Source organism: Pempheris klunzingeri, chromosome 10, assembly GCF_042242105.1.
Source record: "Pempheris klunzingeri isolate RE-2024b chromosome 10, fPemKlu1.hap1, whole genome shotgun sequence".
In the NCBI taxonomy this organism is placed as follows: domain Eukaryota; kingdom Metazoa; phylum Chordata; class Actinopteri; order Acropomatiformes; family Pempheridae; genus Pempheris; species Pempheris klunzingeri.
In genome coordinates this window covers 15,606,326-15,625,507 of record NC_092021.1, presented here as the reverse complement: position 1 = coordinate 15,625,507, position 19,182 = coordinate 15,606,326, and the positions used below count along the sequence as shown (strand labels likewise).

General features: G+C 42.6%; 3 protein-coding genes across 4 annotated transcripts in view; all 3 read right to left on the bottom strand.

Annotated features, from left to right (window-relative positions):
* Positions 1-120: 120 nt before the first annotated feature.
* On the bottom strand, positions 121-3,217 carry sumo3b (small ubiquitin like modifier 3b). The gene is made up of 4 exons (XM_070837726.1): positions 3,109-3,217; positions 2,114-2,242; positions 1,868-1,939; positions 121-512 (listed from the first exon to the last, which is right to left on the bottom strand). Exons 1-4 carry the CDS (start codon positions 3,127-3,129, stop codon positions 447-449), a joined length of 288 nt encoding a protein of 95 aa, XP_070693827.1. The 5' UTR covers positions 3,130-3,217; the 3' UTR covers positions 121-446.
* Positions 3,218-3,452: 235 nt separating this feature from the next.
* Positions 3,453-6,756, bottom strand: pttg1ipb (PTTG1 interacting protein b). 2 transcript variants are annotated; one of them, XM_070837945.1, is made up of 7 exons: positions 6,595-6,756; positions 6,162-6,217; positions 5,907-6,015; positions 5,373-5,475; positions 5,025-5,090; positions 4,523-4,569; positions 3,453-4,248 (listed from the first exon to the last, which is right to left on the bottom strand). In XM_070837945.1, the coding sequence occupies exons 1-7, from the start codon at positions 6,725-6,727 to the stop codon at positions 4,205-4,207; spliced, it is 558 nt and encodes a 185-aa protein (XP_070694046.1). In that variant the 5' UTR covers positions 6,728-6,756; the 3' UTR covers positions 3,453-4,204. The 2 variants fall into 2 exon arrangements, with proteins under 2 accessions (XP_070694046.1, XP_070694047.1); XM_070837946.1 differs by having other exon boundaries at positions 3,453-3,932.
* A 1,207-nt stretch (positions 6,757-7,963) lies between these two features.
* Positions 7,964-19,182, bottom strand: part of myo10l3 (myosin X, like 3) — a 51,744-nt gene continuing 40,525 nt past the window's right edge. Inside the window, exons 23-41 of the mRNA XM_070838369.1 lie at positions 17,773-18,210; positions 17,631-17,661; positions 16,658-17,485; positions 15,645-15,768; positions 15,014-15,257; positions 14,781-14,876; positions 14,488-14,581; positions 13,847-13,902; positions 13,595-13,737; positions 13,277-13,471; positions 12,939-13,096; positions 12,379-12,502; positions 11,897-12,194; positions 11,588-11,795; positions 11,328-11,464; positions 11,013-11,136; positions 10,473-10,928; positions 9,949-10,140; positions 7,964-9,817 (exon numbers count right to left, since the gene is read on the bottom strand). Of these exons, the coding sequence (XP_070694470.1) occupies positions 9,713-9,817; positions 9,949-10,140; positions 10,473-10,928; positions 11,013-11,136; positions 11,328-11,464; positions 11,588-11,795; positions 11,897-12,194; positions 12,379-12,502; positions 12,939-13,096; positions 13,277-13,471; positions 13,595-13,737; positions 13,847-13,902; positions 14,488-14,581; positions 14,781-14,876; positions 15,014-15,257; positions 15,645-15,768; positions 16,658-17,485; positions 17,631-17,661; positions 17,773-18,210 (4,051 nt within the window). The 3' untranslated portion in view covers positions 7,964-9,712. The remainder of the gene's footprint in view (positions 9,818-9,948; positions 10,141-10,472; positions 10,929-11,012; positions 11,137-11,327; positions 11,465-11,587; positions 11,796-11,896; positions 12,195-12,378; positions 12,503-12,938; positions 13,097-13,276; positions 13,472-13,594; positions 13,738-13,846; positions 13,903-14,487; positions 14,582-14,780; positions 14,877-15,013; positions 15,258-15,644; positions 15,769-16,657; positions 17,486-17,630; positions 17,662-17,772; positions 18,211-19,182) is intronic.

Genomic DNA, 19,182 nt, shown 5'->3' with positions numbered 1-19,182 from the left:
ATGTGAATTAAAATCAGCCCATCCTGAATTTGAACGCTTATTACAAGCAGGAAAATGTAACCAAAAGAAAAAAAAAGGAAAAAAAAGAAAAAAGATTTTGGCATGTAGTTCAGCTTATGGTTTATGAGACATGCAAGAGGTGATATCAACATCAAAAGAACACACTGGTTTTTTCTCCCCCCCATTATGAGCCATATCTGATCTGAGATGTGTCCCTGCCTTGGACAATTTCAAATCATCCATTTACGTGAATAAAACATGTTTAAAAAATTACCCTGCATCTCAAAATTAGGATTTGGCCCCAAATGAAAAACCTCGACCGTCTTTGATGTTGCGGAGAGCCTGACATTTAGCCAAGCACAGCGGGCAAAAAAAAGAAATGAGTAAACAAATACAACATGAAAATAATGTGTGGATGTTCTTCAGGGGTAGAGTCCACATCCCACTTAAGAACAGACTCCTCCTGTCTGTTGTTGAAATACATCAATAGTGTCCTCATCCTCCATCTCCAGCTGTAATAATAATAATAAAACAAAACACTTCAGTTATTTAAACACATAAACTGCTGATACTTTTTGGTTATGACAGCAATGTGTCTTGCACCGAGTATTGAAAAGTATAATAAGCTGATATAAAATTTCTGATTAACTCGTATTATTTTCTTCTCCATCTATTGAAGTTTCTGATTCAAATCAACATTTTTAAGACGCTTTGCTTTGGTTTCAGGACTGAAACATTGGTATCACTCTGTCACAACCATGGACAAATTTAAAGTGTTACCCAGCACAACATGGAAGACCAATCTTTGCATTACATGCTTGATTGGAGGAAAACTGCCCTGTACCTACACCGTAAACCAGAGCAAACTGATGGGAGTATTTGTAGTTTTATACACTCAGAGAGAAAAATTTGAGTTACGATGAGAGACAGGAGGGGATTCATTCTTAATTCCTGAGAGTTTTAACCATTCCGTGATTGTGCAACTTGCATAAGGATACCAACACAATATTGGCTACTGGTTAAATAAATTCTCTACTGATACTCAGATTAAACACATGCGCTTAAAAGTAGTCAGTGAGTCAAGACACCAGGTTGTCATGTCATTTAAAAAAAGAGAGAGAATAGCGATATATAACATAATTATTAATCATGTCATTTTATGTTAACATAATTTTGCCACATTTTCAACATAAGCATGTGTGTTGTTTCAAGAGTAAACGCAGATAACAATTAATGCAACTGCTGAAAGGCTCTCATCCCACAGTAGTACTGTATAGTTTTTCTGTATAGTTTTCTGAAGCACATCAATTTAATATCCATTGTTCTCAATTTTGAGATATCCCGACCTGTAAAATAACTACAGTAGTAATAATAATAATAATAATACACACACCAGACATTAATTCTTGAAGCAAATAACATTAATAATAATGATAACAGGGCAGTTTTGCATTGCACGTTGAATTTCATGTCTACGTTTTTCACATAAGTATTTTGAAATGTCAGCTATGGAGAACTGAACACTTGCATTATTTCCCATTTCACTAATGTCACATTACAAGTCTACTCTCCAGTGAAGGAGGTACGGCATACACACCAGACAATTTGGACAATATACAAATGCCAGTGGCATCATCTTAACGGTCTCCACTAGTGATGTCATAAATACTTGTAGTCAAACATTCATCTATTTGTGCTTCAAAATAAAATAAAGAAAAACTCAAAACTCAAACTGTGAACTGTACATTTATGTGTGTACTGTCAACAATAGTAATAAACAAACAATATTAATCTCCATAGCTAGACAAACTGAGCTTTTAATAATAGCTTGCAGTATTTTGGATTGAGGAGTCCAGCTTTCACCAACCTGTGCAGGTGTGTCCGTTTCATTTATCGGCTGTCCATCAAACCTAAACCTTATCTGACGAATTGACAATCCCTGTAAAAGACAGAGCAGACAGCTTTTTAGTGAAGGTTTACAGCCACTTCAGCAATACAGACACCAGTTTGTAAGTCTAGTGTTAGTAAGTCAGTTCAAAAGTTTACTTCCACCACATGGAAAATGTAATGTTAAGATTTAAGTTAACGTTTCAGTCTCTTAGGGTGAACTCACCTGTCTTTCGCAGTATGCCTTCATTAGTTTGCTGAGCGGAGTATGCCTTTTGATTTTGAACTGTACAACTGATCCGTCCTGACCAGCTACCTTGAGGTTAATGTGGTCATTCTCAGTCTTCACTCCTTCCTGCAACAAAAAACAACAAGAGGTCGTCAGCAGCAGCAGCAGCAGCAGCAGCAGCAGCAGGCTGGTGTTTCAGATCAACCTGTGGTCAGATCAGCATGAACTATAGACCTGCTGGTCTGTTTCTTCTTTTCTTGGTACCTAAAGTGCAGCTAATGAGTCCTGCTAAGTGATGCCTAAATGGGGATGTACTGGAGATTTAAATAAATGTGTAATATCTGCAGTCACTACCTGCAACCATTCAGGTGATCGCCACTAGCTAGTTAACGTTAACCTGCCTACAGGTTGATCTGAACACTGGTAACGTTAGTGTGACGCTAATCCACGACAACTGCTAACTTAACTAGCACTAACCAGCTAACTCAAGTTAACCAACACTGGACATTTACAGGACGAGCTCGGTCCTACAGGCAGCTTTCACCATCCAAACACCGGACTCAAACACCACTGCTGTCGTTTCGTGCCCTGGTTAGCATAGCAAGCTAGTCCGTGTTCAAACTGGCGCAGAAAGCCACAATGGCGCAAATGAAAAGAAAAACACAAATCATTCATTTCACTGGGCAAGCTCTGGTACCGACATTAGCGAACACATACTAGTTTAGCGGTGACCACGGAGTAGCAGTAGCGGATGTTGATGTTAGTGGGACACCGCAAACACACACACGCACACAAAAACTGTGCACCTAAAGCCAAAATATCCGCAAATCGGTCAACCTTTGTTTTCTCCGTCGACCCGCTCAAATGCGCTATCTTTAGCCTGGACGCAGGGCTAGCCTAGCAGCGTGTGCTAACGTTAACCCACAGCTAGCTAGCTAGCAGCTAACGCCGAACACGAACAAGATGCTGCCTGGTAGGAACACGGCACCGACCTTTGGCTTTTCTTCGGACATTGCGCTCTTTTCTCGGGGGTTTGTTGGTTCCGAGGATGAAGTCTGCGGACGGTGAGGCGCTTGTCGGCTCCTCCGGCTCTCTGTCGCTCGGCTCAGGAGCGCGCACTGAAATTTGAACTGTAATTGGACCAGAGCGGTCACGTGCTTCACTTTTTTGCTCGGAGCCGCGGATACGTGAGCGCGCAAGCTAAATTGCGCGTTCCCGTGAGATCGATGAAACAAAAGGGGGCCCTCTGCAGAGCAGCCCTGGAGCTACTCTGAGGCCTTAAATTAAACATGTAATAGTTAAGTAATTAAACACAGAAACACAACAAACCAAAGTGTTTGTTTTCATGTTTTATTGTCAGAAAAGCCACTTTGTGTTTGGTTTGACATATTTGTCTCTGCATTTGTGTTGTTTGGTTTGGTGGGGATGCAAAATTGAGGAAGTTGTGAATTTGCTAAATTGACTTACAATTTAAGTCATTAAAAAATGTATTAGTTTAATTTTTTAAATGGTCAATATTTTCTCAACAACAGCTGCACAGATGCAGATCACAAACACATTTCTTCAATTCAGTAAAGTTCTTTGATAAAACTGAAAAAACCTTGCAAAATATGTTAGTAATGTACTTGCATACATAAAATAAATGTACTTTTGAAATGAATGACGATCAGCAAAATAGTGTGTATTACAAATATGGTATGAAAATAAACTGCTAGTTATAAAAGCACCACAAGCACTGATCTGTTCATTTTAAGCAAAATAATACAATAATGTCTGCATGATGGGAAAATATAGCTTTGCCTTCACGTCCAGTTTCCTGTGTGGACAGAAAACAAGTTAACTAAACAGACTTCCATACAATCTTTTTCATCAAAATAAAGGGCATATTAATGTAGCACAATTAAAAAAAAAAAAGAAACATCAGGTGAAGAGACCATGTTTGGACTGTGGTTCACACACAGGCACCAACTCACTGAAATCAAATCAGATAATCACAGTTCACCATATGCTACATATGTATCTCAATGTTACTGGCATCAATAAGATCATCTTAAGGGGTGTTTTAAGGAATCATTGCTGAGCTTCTTCTTAATGATCATCCATACGGGAGTATGGGTTATCCTTTGCCAGACCTGACAAGAACATGGAAAGATTGACATTTGAAATTGTGAGATGAATGCAAGTAACTTAATTCCAAAATGTGTCTTCCAAAAATCAACAAAAATTGGGATTTTGCATTGTAGTTTTTATCCAGTAGATGGCGCTACTGGATGACATTTGTTGTTTTTATGTTAGCTTGTTATACAGTTTCATCACATGTAAACAAGGTTTACTGAAAAACAAGCATCTTTGATATTCCAAATTTACATTTACACTCAACCCACACAAGCCAGAAATGTGCCTTACCATATTTCTGCCTGATTTCATCATGTCTCAACTGCATTTCTGTTCTCCTGTTGGGGAGGAAACAAAGACAAATTGTTTGACAAGAGAGAACACTGGCAGCAGTCAGGCCTGCAGTGTTTGAATCCTGGTTCGAGGATCAGCACAGAGTCCAAGTGTAATACATGGATTTTTTCAAACAAAGGAACAGAAAACTGGTCCAGTGGCATGAGCAGATATGAGGTCTTAAACTGACAAAAATCATACGTGTTACAATCTTCATCATCACTGAAATAAGATGAAAATATCAATGGAAAACTTCAACGTAGTGCATGGTGGTGATGATCAGTTCCTACTTTTATCGTAGTGAATTTGTGTTAATCTACATGCTGATGATTAACAAAGCCAAGTGTAGGAGATACACCCGCTGTTGATGGTTATTTTCTTACTGACTGACAAACTAATAAACCTTTGTATTTTATATCTGAAGTTAAATTGGTTCTTTTCTGATCCCGTCCTTACTGACCTCTCTTTCTGACGGGCCTTCCTCGCACGGGTTTGTCGCTCCACCTTTGCGTCTTCTCTTCTGTTCCTGCAATATTAAAAAAATGGAATTATATGGATAATCATCATAGTTATGTTTTTGTACGTAAAGCATATATTGCAAAGTAAGTGACAATCGTGAAAATCGTAAAAAGAGCAACGTTATTTTCATAGCCTCCACTGCAGTTACACATTCTGGCAGGCTTTTGGAGACGGCGGTATCAGCCCAGCCCTGGCAGAAAAAAAAAACAACCCATTGTGTTCTCCCGTCCTCCTACTTCCACGTTGGACCAGATTTCACAGCCTGCGCTTCGTGTGATTCAAGGCTTACCCAATTCTTTCACACTTGCAGCAGCAGAAGCAGCAGACAAGCACGGCGATGATGATGATGCCGGCCAGCACTGACATGGTGATGATCAAAACCTGGAAGTTTACTGGAAATCAAAGTCAGACGGGGGGTTACTATTAGTTAACTATTTTGGTTAGGGTCTTAATGAGTAAAATTAATTAATAGGAGGCACATTATGACTATAAGTTAACTAAGATTTTCTTTATCTGAAGAGAGTCCCATACAAGGACTGTAATTAATGACTAGTTCCATTATTGATTGATGTGCTGTATGTATTTTGATTGATTGATTAATTGTTTGACCTCTAAAAAGTGATAACTGTGTGAAAAAAGGAGCACATCATAACAAAAAGCTTTAACTAGAGAATCTTTGGCATGTTCACTTGAAAAATTACTCAAACAATCTTTTTTTTGGTCAAATGTTTCCCCCCCACAGAGTCTGTATCACACACGTCCTAAACATCAAGCCCAAATATCAACAAGATTTAACAACTGTTGTTGGTTTAGTCAGTCTTACCCCAACACACCCCCCATCGAGCATCATTCAGTGGACACACACTGCTGGGGGGCAGGATGTTTCTCGCTGGGTAGTCCATGCATTGTTTGGTTGGTGTACACCACAAACACTGCCACGATAAACAGCAACAAACACCGTGCTCAGTCTCTTATCTTCTGTATTTATAGCAATACACCACTAACAAAACGAAAGACAGCTAAAGTGTTTATGGTCAGATGAAGTGTGTGTTTGGCTTCAGGGGTTTAGGAGACTCACCGTCACATTCTGCAGGCATTCAGCACAACTGGTGTTGGATCTCAGGGCACAAGGAGCTGAAACAGAGATAAGTTACAGCAAATAGTGGGTAGGAGGGCATGCTGGTCCTCATTTTACTGTGTGGGTCCAAACACATAACAAAATCCTAAAAGAGGCATCTGTCCACAGTGACAAATCATTAGCAGTTGGTGCAACAACAGAGTTTACAGTGAAGGAAAACTGGGTAAAATAAACTTTCTGGGTAAAATAAACCATGCATTAAGATGATAATCTTTGTTCCCATAGTTAAAGAAAATCCATTTTACTGTTGTCATGTGACAGCCTCCTGATCGGACTCTACACAAAACAACAGTTAAAGCTTTATAACACACACACACACACACACACACACACACACACACACACACACACACACACACACACACACACTTACTCGGAGCTGGAGCTGGAGTCGCCGTCTGCGCTTCTGCTGTTATAATAAAAGCGCAGAAAATAGAGGCAAAGACAAAGACTGTAGCTCCGCACAGTCCGGACATCGTGGGACGGGTGGGAACCATCGACTGCATGAAAGTAAGGGACCGAGGAGCGTTTGTGAGGAGTCAGACTGGAGGGAGGACCTTTGGGTTACCAGGCTGACGTCATGAACTCCTGAGGCTCGTGTCATGAAGCAGCTGCAGGGACAGAAACATCTGACTCCCCCACCCCGACTTAAGCAACGAAAATGCTCAACATATGCAGAAGTTACACTTTGTCACTTCCTTTGTGTTGCATTTTCCCTTAAGTTTTGAAAACCAAGTTGGCTTTAATGGCTTAATACCATTTCTAATTTCAGATATCAGGAATGGAGAAATCTGAGCTTTTATTAATGACTTTAACATTTGTAACAGCAGAACTGACCGCTGATTGTAAAGCTGCATCTTTTACACTTTTAAGAACAAATTGCCACAATTGATTGCTGATCTATGAAACATCAGCAAACATTTTATTACTTTCATAAGTTTCAGTCCTATGTTGCAAACTAAATCACAATTAAAAATATAAAGAGCATTTTTCAACATGCTCCCATGTATATAGGAACTGCATGAGCAATACTTCCGATTATTCTTTTGCAATGTCGTGAACCCATTATTTTGCTGTCAGTTGCATTTTCATCATTCCAGTTATTTCTGGGAAGCTTAAAGGGGAACTTTGCCTGATTTGCAACTGCCTTTGCAGTATTATTGAGTGGGGGTATTGTACAATTGAGCTTTCCTCCATGTTGCCTGCACTCACAGCCAAGGCAGTTCAAAGATATGTGAGAGAGGAGGAGCCTTGGCTGCACACAGTAAAACAGTAGAGAGAGTGTTAAGATGAACACGGGCTGTAGCCTTCTTTTCTGGGCGTGCACGGAGACGCGAACAATAAATAATACTTGGGGATAAAAGACAAAGAGAGATAGTGTGCTTGCAAATTTACTTACTCCTCATCTCGTGAATTAGACACAACAGGTTTTTGCCACAAAGTGAAAATCTGTTATGGGATACTATGGGTGTGTAGGGCCTTTAGTATGACTATGACTTCAGACACAATAATGCATCAGCGCAGTGACACAACTTGGAAATGCATTAATTTAATTGTTTCTTAATTAATTTAACTGTTGTTCCTCATTTTAATCACATTAAACGATGCTTCATTATGATATATTTCCTAATGACCGCTTGATGCACAGAGAGATTAAAATCCACAGACGCATTTACTCCATGTACCATTTTGACTTCTGACAGGATGTGAGACAATAACAACAAACACATAGAAGCTTTTGAAATACAATAATTTATTAAAGCATCTTTAAATTCTGAAATATAAAACATTTTCTGATTTTTCTTCTTCAAAACAATCAGAAATCTCAGAAATACAGTCATCGTCAATGGCAAGATCAGTCTCTGGTGTGGCCGCCGGCAGCTGACCAGATCACCTAAGTGAGCACGATTGGAGAGCAATGGAAGACAGTGACGCAATGTGAGGTAAATACTAAGCTCATTATGTATGGATCATACTCTTATCATGAACTATACTGTCAGTCGACTGGCATAGGCTTGAATCGTTTGTGTTTATTTACATAATAAAAGGAATTGAGCATGTCGGGTGCTGAGGGCAACACACTTCGGTTATTTTATGTAGAGAGAAGCTCAGAACCAGGGCACAAAATGGAGAAAATCAATAGTAAGTTATGAACGGCTTGTCTATTTCTGAATCTAAGTTTCTGTGTCCCTGAATGCACAAATAATAGAAAAACAAAAGGACTAGGAGAACTACATCAGTACATTTCCAGCACACCTCACTCACTCTGCTTACTCTCCCAATCCACTTCAATAAATACCCCACCCTCACATGGCCTTTGACATCGCTAAAAAAAACACAGTAAAACAATCCTTAGACAAACGATGTCCTGCTTGCTTCTCGAAAAACATCCTTGATCATCAGTTTCAGCTACAAAAAGCTTCAAATACACTCCCTCGAGTCAGTACACAATAAAACAGCTCAGCATGAAGCCTTTGATCTTGGACAAAAAGCACAAATAGTTCGACTGGTTTTAGTAATCGGTGCTCGACTCAGTGGTTATAGACGTTGCATCTCCACTGATGCAGTGGTCATTCATATTGACTTTCTTTGTTAGCTGCATTTATTTGACTTATCAGAGGCAACTTTTCTTTTTTTTTAGGATAGGGATGTGCTTTTGCGTCACATACACCAGTGGAAGCCATAACTACCACTGACCAAGATACTCAACGCCCAAACAATTTATATTCCATCCCTGAAAGGCCGCATTTGCACTGAATCTATTAATCCAGAATAGCTAAATATAAAATAAATAAGGCAAGGTAAGGGAGATAATCTCCCTGGGACAGTTATTATTAATATTACACATTAACCTGAGGGAATCTCCATTCAGGAGAACATTCATTACAATGGGGCGCAATATCTGCAGAAATAATACTTGAAGGAAGAGAGTTTGCCACTGCAGTTCTTTTTTTTTCTTTCTTTACCTAGTATGGATGTATGTTTTTTGGAAATGACAAGTCTTAATTCAGATGTGAATTTCTGTTTTGAATTGTGAGACAGTGGATTCGGTGGAAAAAGATAATTCACACTCTGTCTGGTTTTCCTGAACATTAAAAGAAAACACATAAAAAGACACCTGAAACACATTTCAAGTACGATGTGAGAAATGACCAGTGTAACTGATGGGAATGGGCTGCCTGTTTGGAAACTGCATGGGGGGGAAGCAACACTTTGGACAAATGTAAAGCTTCAAATGGTGCAGATGCTTGAATGTTCCCACTTTTTGCCACAAGCAGTAAAGACATAAACATTTTTTCTGTCTCAATAGAAAGGAATCTTCCTGGATGGAGTTTGTCTGCTTTGCCACGTGGTCCGCCAAAAGCTCCGAAGCAAAAAATCTCTGTCCAAATGATTTGTTCCTCCAGCCATCTTTACATCTTCTCTCCATGTCCGCTTGTTATCCATCAGGTGTACTGTAGCCGAGTACATTTTGTGTTCTGTCAAGTCAATCACCTGATCCAGCTGGTTCCATAACTGGACACGGACTTCACACTGCAGCGCTTCTTCACGATCATGTTTATGTAGGCTTTCATGATCTTTGTGATCTCTCCAACCTGGCAGCGTACACAGATGAAACACAGTCAGCAGAGAGGACAGGGGAAGCAAAGATGTATGCAGTTTGCATGTTTTACATAAACAAATTCAGGTAAAAGGCACAGCAGTGTTAAAAAAGAAGATTATGTACCTGTGGTGTTTCAAAGAACATTTCTCTCTCATCCACAGTGATCTTGTAGGTGCAGGGCTGCGGAGCGCCAAAGAAAATGATGTGCTCATATGGGAAGGTCTCCAGGGGCTTGGGCTCTCCTTTCTTGTAGACAGACACATTTTCAGCACTCACACTCAGCCAGAGGTCATGAGGGAAGCCTCCTTCTTTGCACTATGAAGACACAAACACAGGAACACACATAAACGTCATCCAATGTGTGCAGTGGGCTGGAAACTAAGGATGCACTCATATGATCTGCTGGATCGGTATCAAGGCCGATACTGACACTGATTATTTCTGTGTTTCTGTTTGAGTTACATTTATCAAATAATGTTGGATGACCAGCTCAGTTTTCAGCTCCACTGCTATCATGTTATGTCACATAAAGTGATCACAAGCCGTATCGCAGAGTGAGTGTACATTTGGTAAGAAGGGAGCACTGGTATCGAGTCGGTAGTCAGCAAGTTGAGTTGAGATCACACTAAAAAACCCAGTAAACTCACCTCAACGTCAAACAGCGTGGATCCATATCCAGGCCACTCCTTAATGATGGTCATGTATTTGAGCATGGCCTGATGCTGGTCCAGACCACTGAGGCGAGACCATTTCTCCATGATGCTCGCCCTGGTGGCAGACATCTCCTCCTTTATCCACATCTCCAGCATCTGCTCCTCCTCCATGCGCTGCTTCTTCATTGAGCCCGTCTTCAACCCCCGTCGCAGGGTCCCGTCCAGGAAGCTAGTCCTACGGCGCTCCAGAGTCTGCCCAGACCCAGAGGCTCCGCCAACCTTGGTAAACTGGAGGATGCGACTGCGCAGGCGGCCCACAGGGTAGACGTTTTCCAGGCTCCAGGAGGGTCGTGCTTTGTCTCCGTATAGAAACTGCAGACGCAGAGCGGCCAGGTGCTGCAGGGTCTCCTCTCGGGAGGGGAAGTGGCCCCGGGTCAAACTCTCATGTGCCTGAAAGTACAGCAGGAGGTCGTCATTAGCACCACATGATTGAAAAGATTCTCAGTAAAGTACAACGTGATGAGCAAAACACACCTGCTCAAACATGAATGCAAACTCCACTCCCTCTTTGGGCATGCTCTCCACATCCAGGAAGCAGTAGAGTTTAAAATAAAGTTTCCATTGGCCGTCATCCTCAGCTTCCTCGCTGCCGGCCAGTCTGGTGGGAAAGCCACAAGCCCGTCACTTACACATTTATATTTTTATCCTTTCTTACTGCCAAATATTCTTATCATCATGAACAGGTATACATCAACTGGTGCTCCTACAGCATGGAACAGGAACCTGAATTTATAATGTAATTAAATATAGTACGTAATAGAAAGTAACCCCGGGTCATGTGTGACATACCTTTCAAATTTAGCCAAAACATCAGCCACAAGAACTCTGCTTTCCACAGCTCTGTCAATAGTGTTGTTGTGTTCAAAGAGTGCAAACATGTTCCTGCTGTCCTCCATAGCCAGACCTCTGATTAGCTTCTCCACTACCTGGACAAAACAAGCCAAGATAACAACAATCGCAATACTTAGCATGTACTGGTACAGGTTCTCCTCTTAAAGAGATATCTCGCAGAGAAACATTTAAAATAGCCTATGTTGCAGCTCACTTACCTCTCCAGCGGTGGTGTGCGAGTTTATGGAGATCTTGCAGGAGCCTCCTCCGTGGCAGTAGACTGTGGTGGTCATTTCCTGTCTGGTAAGCAGTGCCATGATTTCCTCTTGCGAGGGAACAAACTCTCTGGTCTTGGTCTTCTTCAGAGACTCACCGATGAAGTGGGCAAACATTTCAATTTCTGTACCAGGGAACAGCTCCCTAATCCTGAAAACAACCAAATACACACAAACAGGGAACTAGAACCAGTTCTAATCTGTAACCATATTGTTATGGATGATGTCATGTCCAAAAAGCGTCCACTGTACCTTTTGAGGTGAAACTTGAGATAGCGCAGGATGCCTCGGCTGGGGAGGAAGGTGCAGCTCATACAGGTCAGGAGATGCCAGTGGGCGCGATTGGCTGGACTGTTGGGGTGTGGGACGTGATTGGTTTGTTTGATCAGCTGACAGTAGACCTCGTCTCTTAATGACCTCAAGTCTTGACAGGTCTGCAGGATTCCCTGGATGATTGGCACAGGGTCTGACACTGCCTCCATCTCCTGCAGGGAGTTGAAAATCTTCACGGCCTCATCCTGCAGGCTGGTGTAACCCTTTTCCTTTTGCACTGGGAGAGATAGGCAGAGAGGTGGGTTTAATTCACAATGGGAACATCCACTATTCAGTGAACATAAATGAGATTTACATAAACAGAAAAATGTATGTATTAAAGTAGTATCTCCCTTGTGTCTGTTTTGGTCAGGATCAACAGCAGTAGCTTGCGAACAGTAGCTGCAGGCCAGAATACTTACAGTGGACGCTGACATCTCCGTAGGGCAGAGGTAGAAGAGGGGAGTGCAAAGGATGCTGGGTATATCTCAGGATAGGGTTCCTCCAGTATGTCTGCTCCACAGCCTCGACATTCAAACTGCTCTCCTGGACAGACAAATAGGATTAGTGATGGAAAAATGGTCATGGGTTATCTTTACAGCAAAGCAGAGTGTTCTTAAACAGGAGGAGGAGTGTATTTAAGTGAGTTAGCCAGTAGGAGAATCGATGATGAATATTTTATTGCAGTAAAGCTGAGAAACAGCTGGGAGAAGGGATAAATAAAAGCCGAAAAAACCAAGAACACAGCACACTCTCAGTGAGTACAAGTACCTCACTTTACTACAGTGTGTGTCCCTGCCAAGGGTTTGCATGACTGAAAAGAATTGGAGTTAAAATGACATCAATGCCCATGTGTTAATGAAATGTCACGCACAATTATTTGTGAAATTATCATCAGTACATTTAATGAGACACATTGCACGCAGGCTAGCATTCATTAGCACGGCATTAAGCCCCAATAAAGGGAGAAGCAGTCAAATACCTTGATGTCCCTGATGAGTTGTTGTGTTGGCGTTTCGATGGGAACTTTGCTGTCTATTGCTCCCTGTATGGCATTTGCCCACCGCATGGCTTCATTCAGCATTTTGGTGTAAAGACGATAAGAGTGTTTACGTCCGTGGACGATTATATTCCAGTAACCTGAGTAAACAAGGCAGAAAGTTATTAGAGACAAATCAGAAATATTTTCCCTACAAAGTGCTCAAAATTTGCCAATATTGATACTGTAAATGTCTGATGATCCACACAGGAGACCAAAGCTTAAACTCAGAGGTATATTTCCCATGCTCAAAATGAGAATTATGTTGACCATGAACTGACCAGTGTCCTTGAAGATCTTCTCATCCGGCTGAACCACAGAGCAGAGACTGTTGAGGACCAGAGTTCCCAGCTTGGAGGCGCTGCGCTCCGACGACTTGTAATAGTCCAGAGAGTTTGTGGTGAGAACAAACCAGCGCTTCTTCAGCTTCAGAGAAGTGCTTTTAGCTCCCGACTTCATTTCTTTATGTAGCCAACCTGAGAAATAATTTAGAGTATTCTTAGATAAATTCAAATTCTCCGGAGCCTAACAGAAGTATCCTACTCTATATAAATGTACCTGAATCACTTCTCAAAGAGTGCACGTCTAATCTGACTGACCTCTGACTAAGAACTCCTGTCCGTCAACTTTGGAGTCTCCCTTGGATTTCTGCAGAAGGCCGATCCAGTGATGCATCTCCTCAGGTGTGTCTGTGTTGCAGTGGATCACCCGGTTAGCTGTGATGATCACAAACGAGTTTGGTCTGCGAAACAGAACACATAACACACACACACATTGTTATACAGTGTACATGCTGTCATGCCACTTAGGCTGTAGTTAAAGATCTTTTAGGGTTATTGGCCGTTCCTCACCTGTCGGGGTTGTCTGATGCACAAACAGAATCAATCAAGCCCACATCCAGTGTGCCCTGGACAGAGAAAAGATGTGTGAATTGAAATAACATTATTAGCTATTCGTTCCTTTTGTATTTTCTTAAAGGGACACTCAAGTTTCCATGATTAAAACCTAGCTATTTTTTCATGATACAGTAAACGTCACCACCTCACACCCCTGTTTTAGTGTAAAGAGTGCGCTTCCCTTAAAAATACTATTTGGTTAGGGTACCCCAACGACCAGCCATGAGCTGTAACTTTCCTGGTTGAGTCCTTCAATCATCACCCCCATCACCCGTCATTCCACAAATAAAGGCACAAAATGTCCAAAAATACTTGGGGAACAAACTATTTCATGTCAAGAAGATATAGAAACAGGCATAGTTGGCATGCTCATTTAATTTCTAAATCTGCTAGTAACTACAAACCAAACTTTAACATCAAAAAAATGAACAATGATACATTTGTATGTGTGATCTGCTTCTTCAGCATTAAATTACTATATGACCCAAATCTGGGCCGTCATACTTCAGCTGATTCGGTTACATGCTCCATCATTACTGCTGAAAAATGGAGTTGAGGCTGGGGCCCAGGCAGCAGAGAGGTAAAACAGCACTAACCACAGCATTCTTTGGGTTGGCCTGTTCATGGTGCATCTCCATGAGCTGCTCCGGGCTGGCGCTGTGGACCCGACTCAGCACATTGAACCAACCACTGGACGGGGTCAGAGGGAGTTCAGACAGTAAAAAAATCAGCAAACATGTCATTGAAAATTACACCATGAATTTCCACTGGCAACCACAAGGGGGAACTTTATCTCCACACATCACTTTAAAGAGGGAGATGATGACAAAGTAAAACAAAACAGCCACAGCGAGTTGATGCTTTCTATAGAATAAAGGGTGTTATGTACCTGGCATCTTCTGGAGACTCTGCATAGATGTGGTAGGTCCTCTCTTCAGTCACAATATTCAGTGCATTTTCCTTCTCATGATTGTCCACAATCTCCCTACAGGAGGGCAAGAACAGACCAAAACTTAATGAACTTAATATATTCTTCTATTTCTTTTGAGTAATAATAATTAGACCTCCAAAATCAGTTCAAACCATGATTTGTCGGCCAAATGACGAATGACAGAGTCTTACTTGGCCGTGCGGACATCAATGGTTCCTTTCAGCTTCTCTTCACTGTCGTTCTCAAAGTACATGAGCTTCGACTCGCGCAGAGCAAACCAGCGCATCTTCCAGTTGCGCCGAGACAAGGTGGACATTCCTCCTCCTTTCTTGTAAAGCCAGCCGGATTTGAGGGAGTCCTGCTTGGCCCGGAACCACATGAAGGTCTCGTCCTTCAGGACACACCAGCGGCGACGCCACGGGATCATGAGACCACCTGAAAGAGGGTGCAGAGAGCAGAGGGGGGGAAAACAAAGGGATGTTGATCAATGTTGTCTCATGTGAAAGCTCAGTGTGATGGGAGCAGGAAAAAGGGACACATTGAACATCTTTAAAACAACCTCAATGACCAACACCGGTACATATTCACACAGACATTCACACACAGTTATCTGCTGGAAAGAACTACACAACCCAAGAAAACCAACGTTTAACAAACGTATAGAGTAATACTAGACAATATAAGTACTAAAATATAAATAAAGACAAGAAGAAACAAAGAAAGCCTGTTTCTAAAGCTGATGAAACAACCATACAAGCTGTGTTCAGCTGTGCAGAAATCATCTGCATGCCTGCTGGGCAGTGATTTGGGAAAGCGACTCACTCTTCATGTAGAGGTATCCGTGGAAGTATGGAGGCCCGCTGCCATTCAGCAGATTCACTCTCCCATTGGAAACTTCCTCATCTGTGTCCACATAGCCATCGTTGTCCTCATCGCTGTCGATGAACTGAAACACAAACACCAGCATTCATGATGATAAGTGTCCCACATGAGAACACTTTGGAGTTACATTCATGGTAAAAAAAAAAAAAATTGCAAAACATAAAAGGCAGTTTTATAAGCATCAAGTGTGCCACGTATTTTAATACTAAAATATTTGTGGTATAATTTCAAGAAAGTACTGAGTGTTGTTTTTTTCCTCTTAGAGTCAGCATCTTTCGCAATTTCAGTATTTCAATCAGCGCCCCAAATCTGTCTGACCTTGTTGTCACTATGTTGTCAATCAACCTTGCCATAAAACCAGTACACACCCACAAAGCCCCCCCCCCCCCCCCCCCCCCCCCCACACACACACACACACAAACACACAAACACACACACAAACACACAAACACACACACACACACACCCTGCTTTCCCTTTGACATTTTGCTGATCTGACAGTGTTGTGTCTGAGCTCTCTGCTTGACTTGCAGTATCTGGGAATAGATTCACATGCTCATCTGCAGAGCCAAAGCAAATAATTGCAACAGTGTTTCACAGTGATATTAACATGAGCTGTGTTAGGATTAGCATTCAAGCTGCCCATGTGCACACTAAATACTGGGTATTCAGTCTAGGTGTTGAGTCAATACGAGGGAAGAAGAATATTCCTTGAGGAAAGCTAGTTGTGTGTCAATATAACAGAAAATGCTACAATTCAATTGTTTGGGGACAATTTTTTGGTTTATCTTCAATTCATTTTTTTTGGTAAACACAACACCTTATCTTTCCAAAGGGAAACACCTGTTTTGCTAAATTTACTTCCATCTGGTCTCTGACGGTGCTCCAAACGATTAACCATCTGGATTAAATCTGTGGCATTTGACAGAAGTGATTCTTCTGTAAGTTCTTACCGAGTCCGAGCTGCCTCTGAAGGAGTCCAGGCTGTTTTGGGTGCAGGAGGATTTTCGCAACACCTCCTCATCTGTGATATGGCCATCATTGGTGCTAGCACCTGAGCTCCCGTGTGCCTCCTCAAACTCCTCCTGGTCATAGTCCGACTCGGTGTCTGGGGGGTTTGAGTGGGACGGCTCCTCGCTCACAAGCTCAAAGTCTGACCCTCTGTTGGCCCTCCGGCAAGGCTGACTTTCTCCATTAGTGACTACAGGAGGAAGAGGGGGTCTGGAGGTTTTGGAGTCTGTGAGAGCAGGGGCATGACTCAGTCCGTTGGGAGTAAGTGGGGAAAGCTTTGCCGGTGCAGGAGAGGAGGCTGTGGAAGGGGTGACCGTTAGTCCTTCTGCAAAGGCGGGCGGAGGAGGGGGAATACTTTGGAATACATCCTTGTCCAGAGGAACCACAGCCGGAGGAGGCAAGTCAGGCAAAGGAATGCATTCATCCTCAGCGTGGAATCCCTCGTCCACTTCCTCCTCGGCCAGAGGGGCAGTGGATTCGGTCGCGTCGTGAAGGTTCTCCTCACTCGAGAGAGATGGTTCTAAACCACCGAAGTCCAGAAGCTCCAGAAACTCAGTAGCCACACGGGAGGCTTCCTTCTCCAGTCTGTAGATCTCAGCGTCCCTCATCTGGCGCAGCTCCTCGTGGGAGACATCTCCAAGAAGGGACACGCCATCTTCCTGCTGCTTCTGCAGGCGCTCGATCTCCCTCTCTAGCCGCAGGATCTCCTCCATCTGACGGCTCTCCTCCTCAGAGGTGTGACTGTGGGACAGAGTTTGAGACAGCTCCTTCTGTAGGAGGAAGGAAAGGAAGAGGTATAGAGAGCAAATTTATGTACTTTATGCCACCACTTTCAAACCACATACTGTGTTTTTGTTATTTGAGAAACATTTGACGCTGTGGTTTATATTTTATGATTCATTGAAAAGGACTTACCTTCTGACAAACACCATTTACCAGCGAGCTCCTAAAAACAGAAGGAAAAAACAACTGAGATGACAAATGTGCATGTGGGAAGGATCCACGTCATGTGATATTACTAAATGCATCTTCAGCATATAAAAATGAGTTACTCCACCTTTTCTCGTCTGCTTTAGCCGCCATTTTCTGCTCTTCCTCTTCCTCCTTCATCAGCCTCAGCTCCTCCTTCCTCCTGGACTCCTCCTCTTCCTCCCTCCTCTTCATCTCCTCGTCAATCAGCCGCTGTCTCTCCTCCTCCTCTCTCCTCCTCTTCTCCGCCTCCTCCTGCTGTCTCCTCTCCTCCTCCATCCTCCTCCTCTCCTCCTCTACTCGCCTCCTCTCCTCTTCCTCCTCTCTCCTCCTCCTCTCCTCCTCCTCTCGCCTCTGCTTCTCCTCCTTGAGCTGGAGATAGAGGGACCGCGACAGCTGGCCTCTGTGATGTTTCTGCAGGACGATGGTGGCCAAGCGCAGGCGCAGGAAGGCGCGTCTCCAAAAATGAGCGCGGTAGTTCTTCTGGATGGTGACGACGCTGGACAGAACCCTCTTATACTGTTTCCTGGTGACAAAATCGAATAAGCACATTTGTATTTAATCCAACATTAGCGGAGAACATTGTGCGTCACCACAAACATATGTGTGCTGCACAGCATGGTATGATCTCTGTTTAAATAAACACACTGGTAAAAAAGCCTGTGCATTGTGAACTGTGCAATGTTTAGAGCCTGATGAGCTTGTGCTATGCCATTGTGGCAGTGTGGGCTGCTGTGTTTAGCCCTGTGACTAAGCCCCATCACCCACACACTGCACATCCATTGAATACACACACATATAAACACGCACACACACAAACACACATGACTTGCAAAGGACCACACACACTGGTCTGACTCTCTGACCCTTAGCATGGCCTAGTCTCCACAGTAATCACTCCATGGCCTCTGACTGATCTCAGGACAGAGATAATGTTACATATAATAATACAAAGGCTTTACTTGTGTCCTTAGGGAACTTCCCTAACCTCTGTCTTTAGTATGAGCAGTTCTGCAACCTCTACGCTGTCATCACTCCCATTATTCCCTCCCAGCGGAGCCTTTCAGACCACTGTATGTGTCCATATATACCGCAGCACGCAGGTGGAGCACAACTGGAATACACGCCTGGGGGTGTCTCCATGTGCAGACCATAGTGATGGATGTCCTGTCTGACAGGCAGAGCAGAGAGGTGTTCTGGCTGTCAAGACTGGGATTTATTCAGTGAATAGAAACAGCTGTACATCATCTTCACTGCTGATAACGTACCAATAAATTAAAGCCTTGTTCAAGCTCACAGTGAGCTTTGTCTGTCCAAGAGTCATCCAACTAACAGACATGACCTATCCATCACTCCTGATCGTGCTGACTTTTCAAGATATACTAATTAAGTGCATGAGACATTGTAACCCTTGGAGTTGATACTCCAATACTTCCCATTTTATTCTCTTATTTAAGTTTCCTCACTGTCTGAGACTACAGAACATTTACAAAAGTGA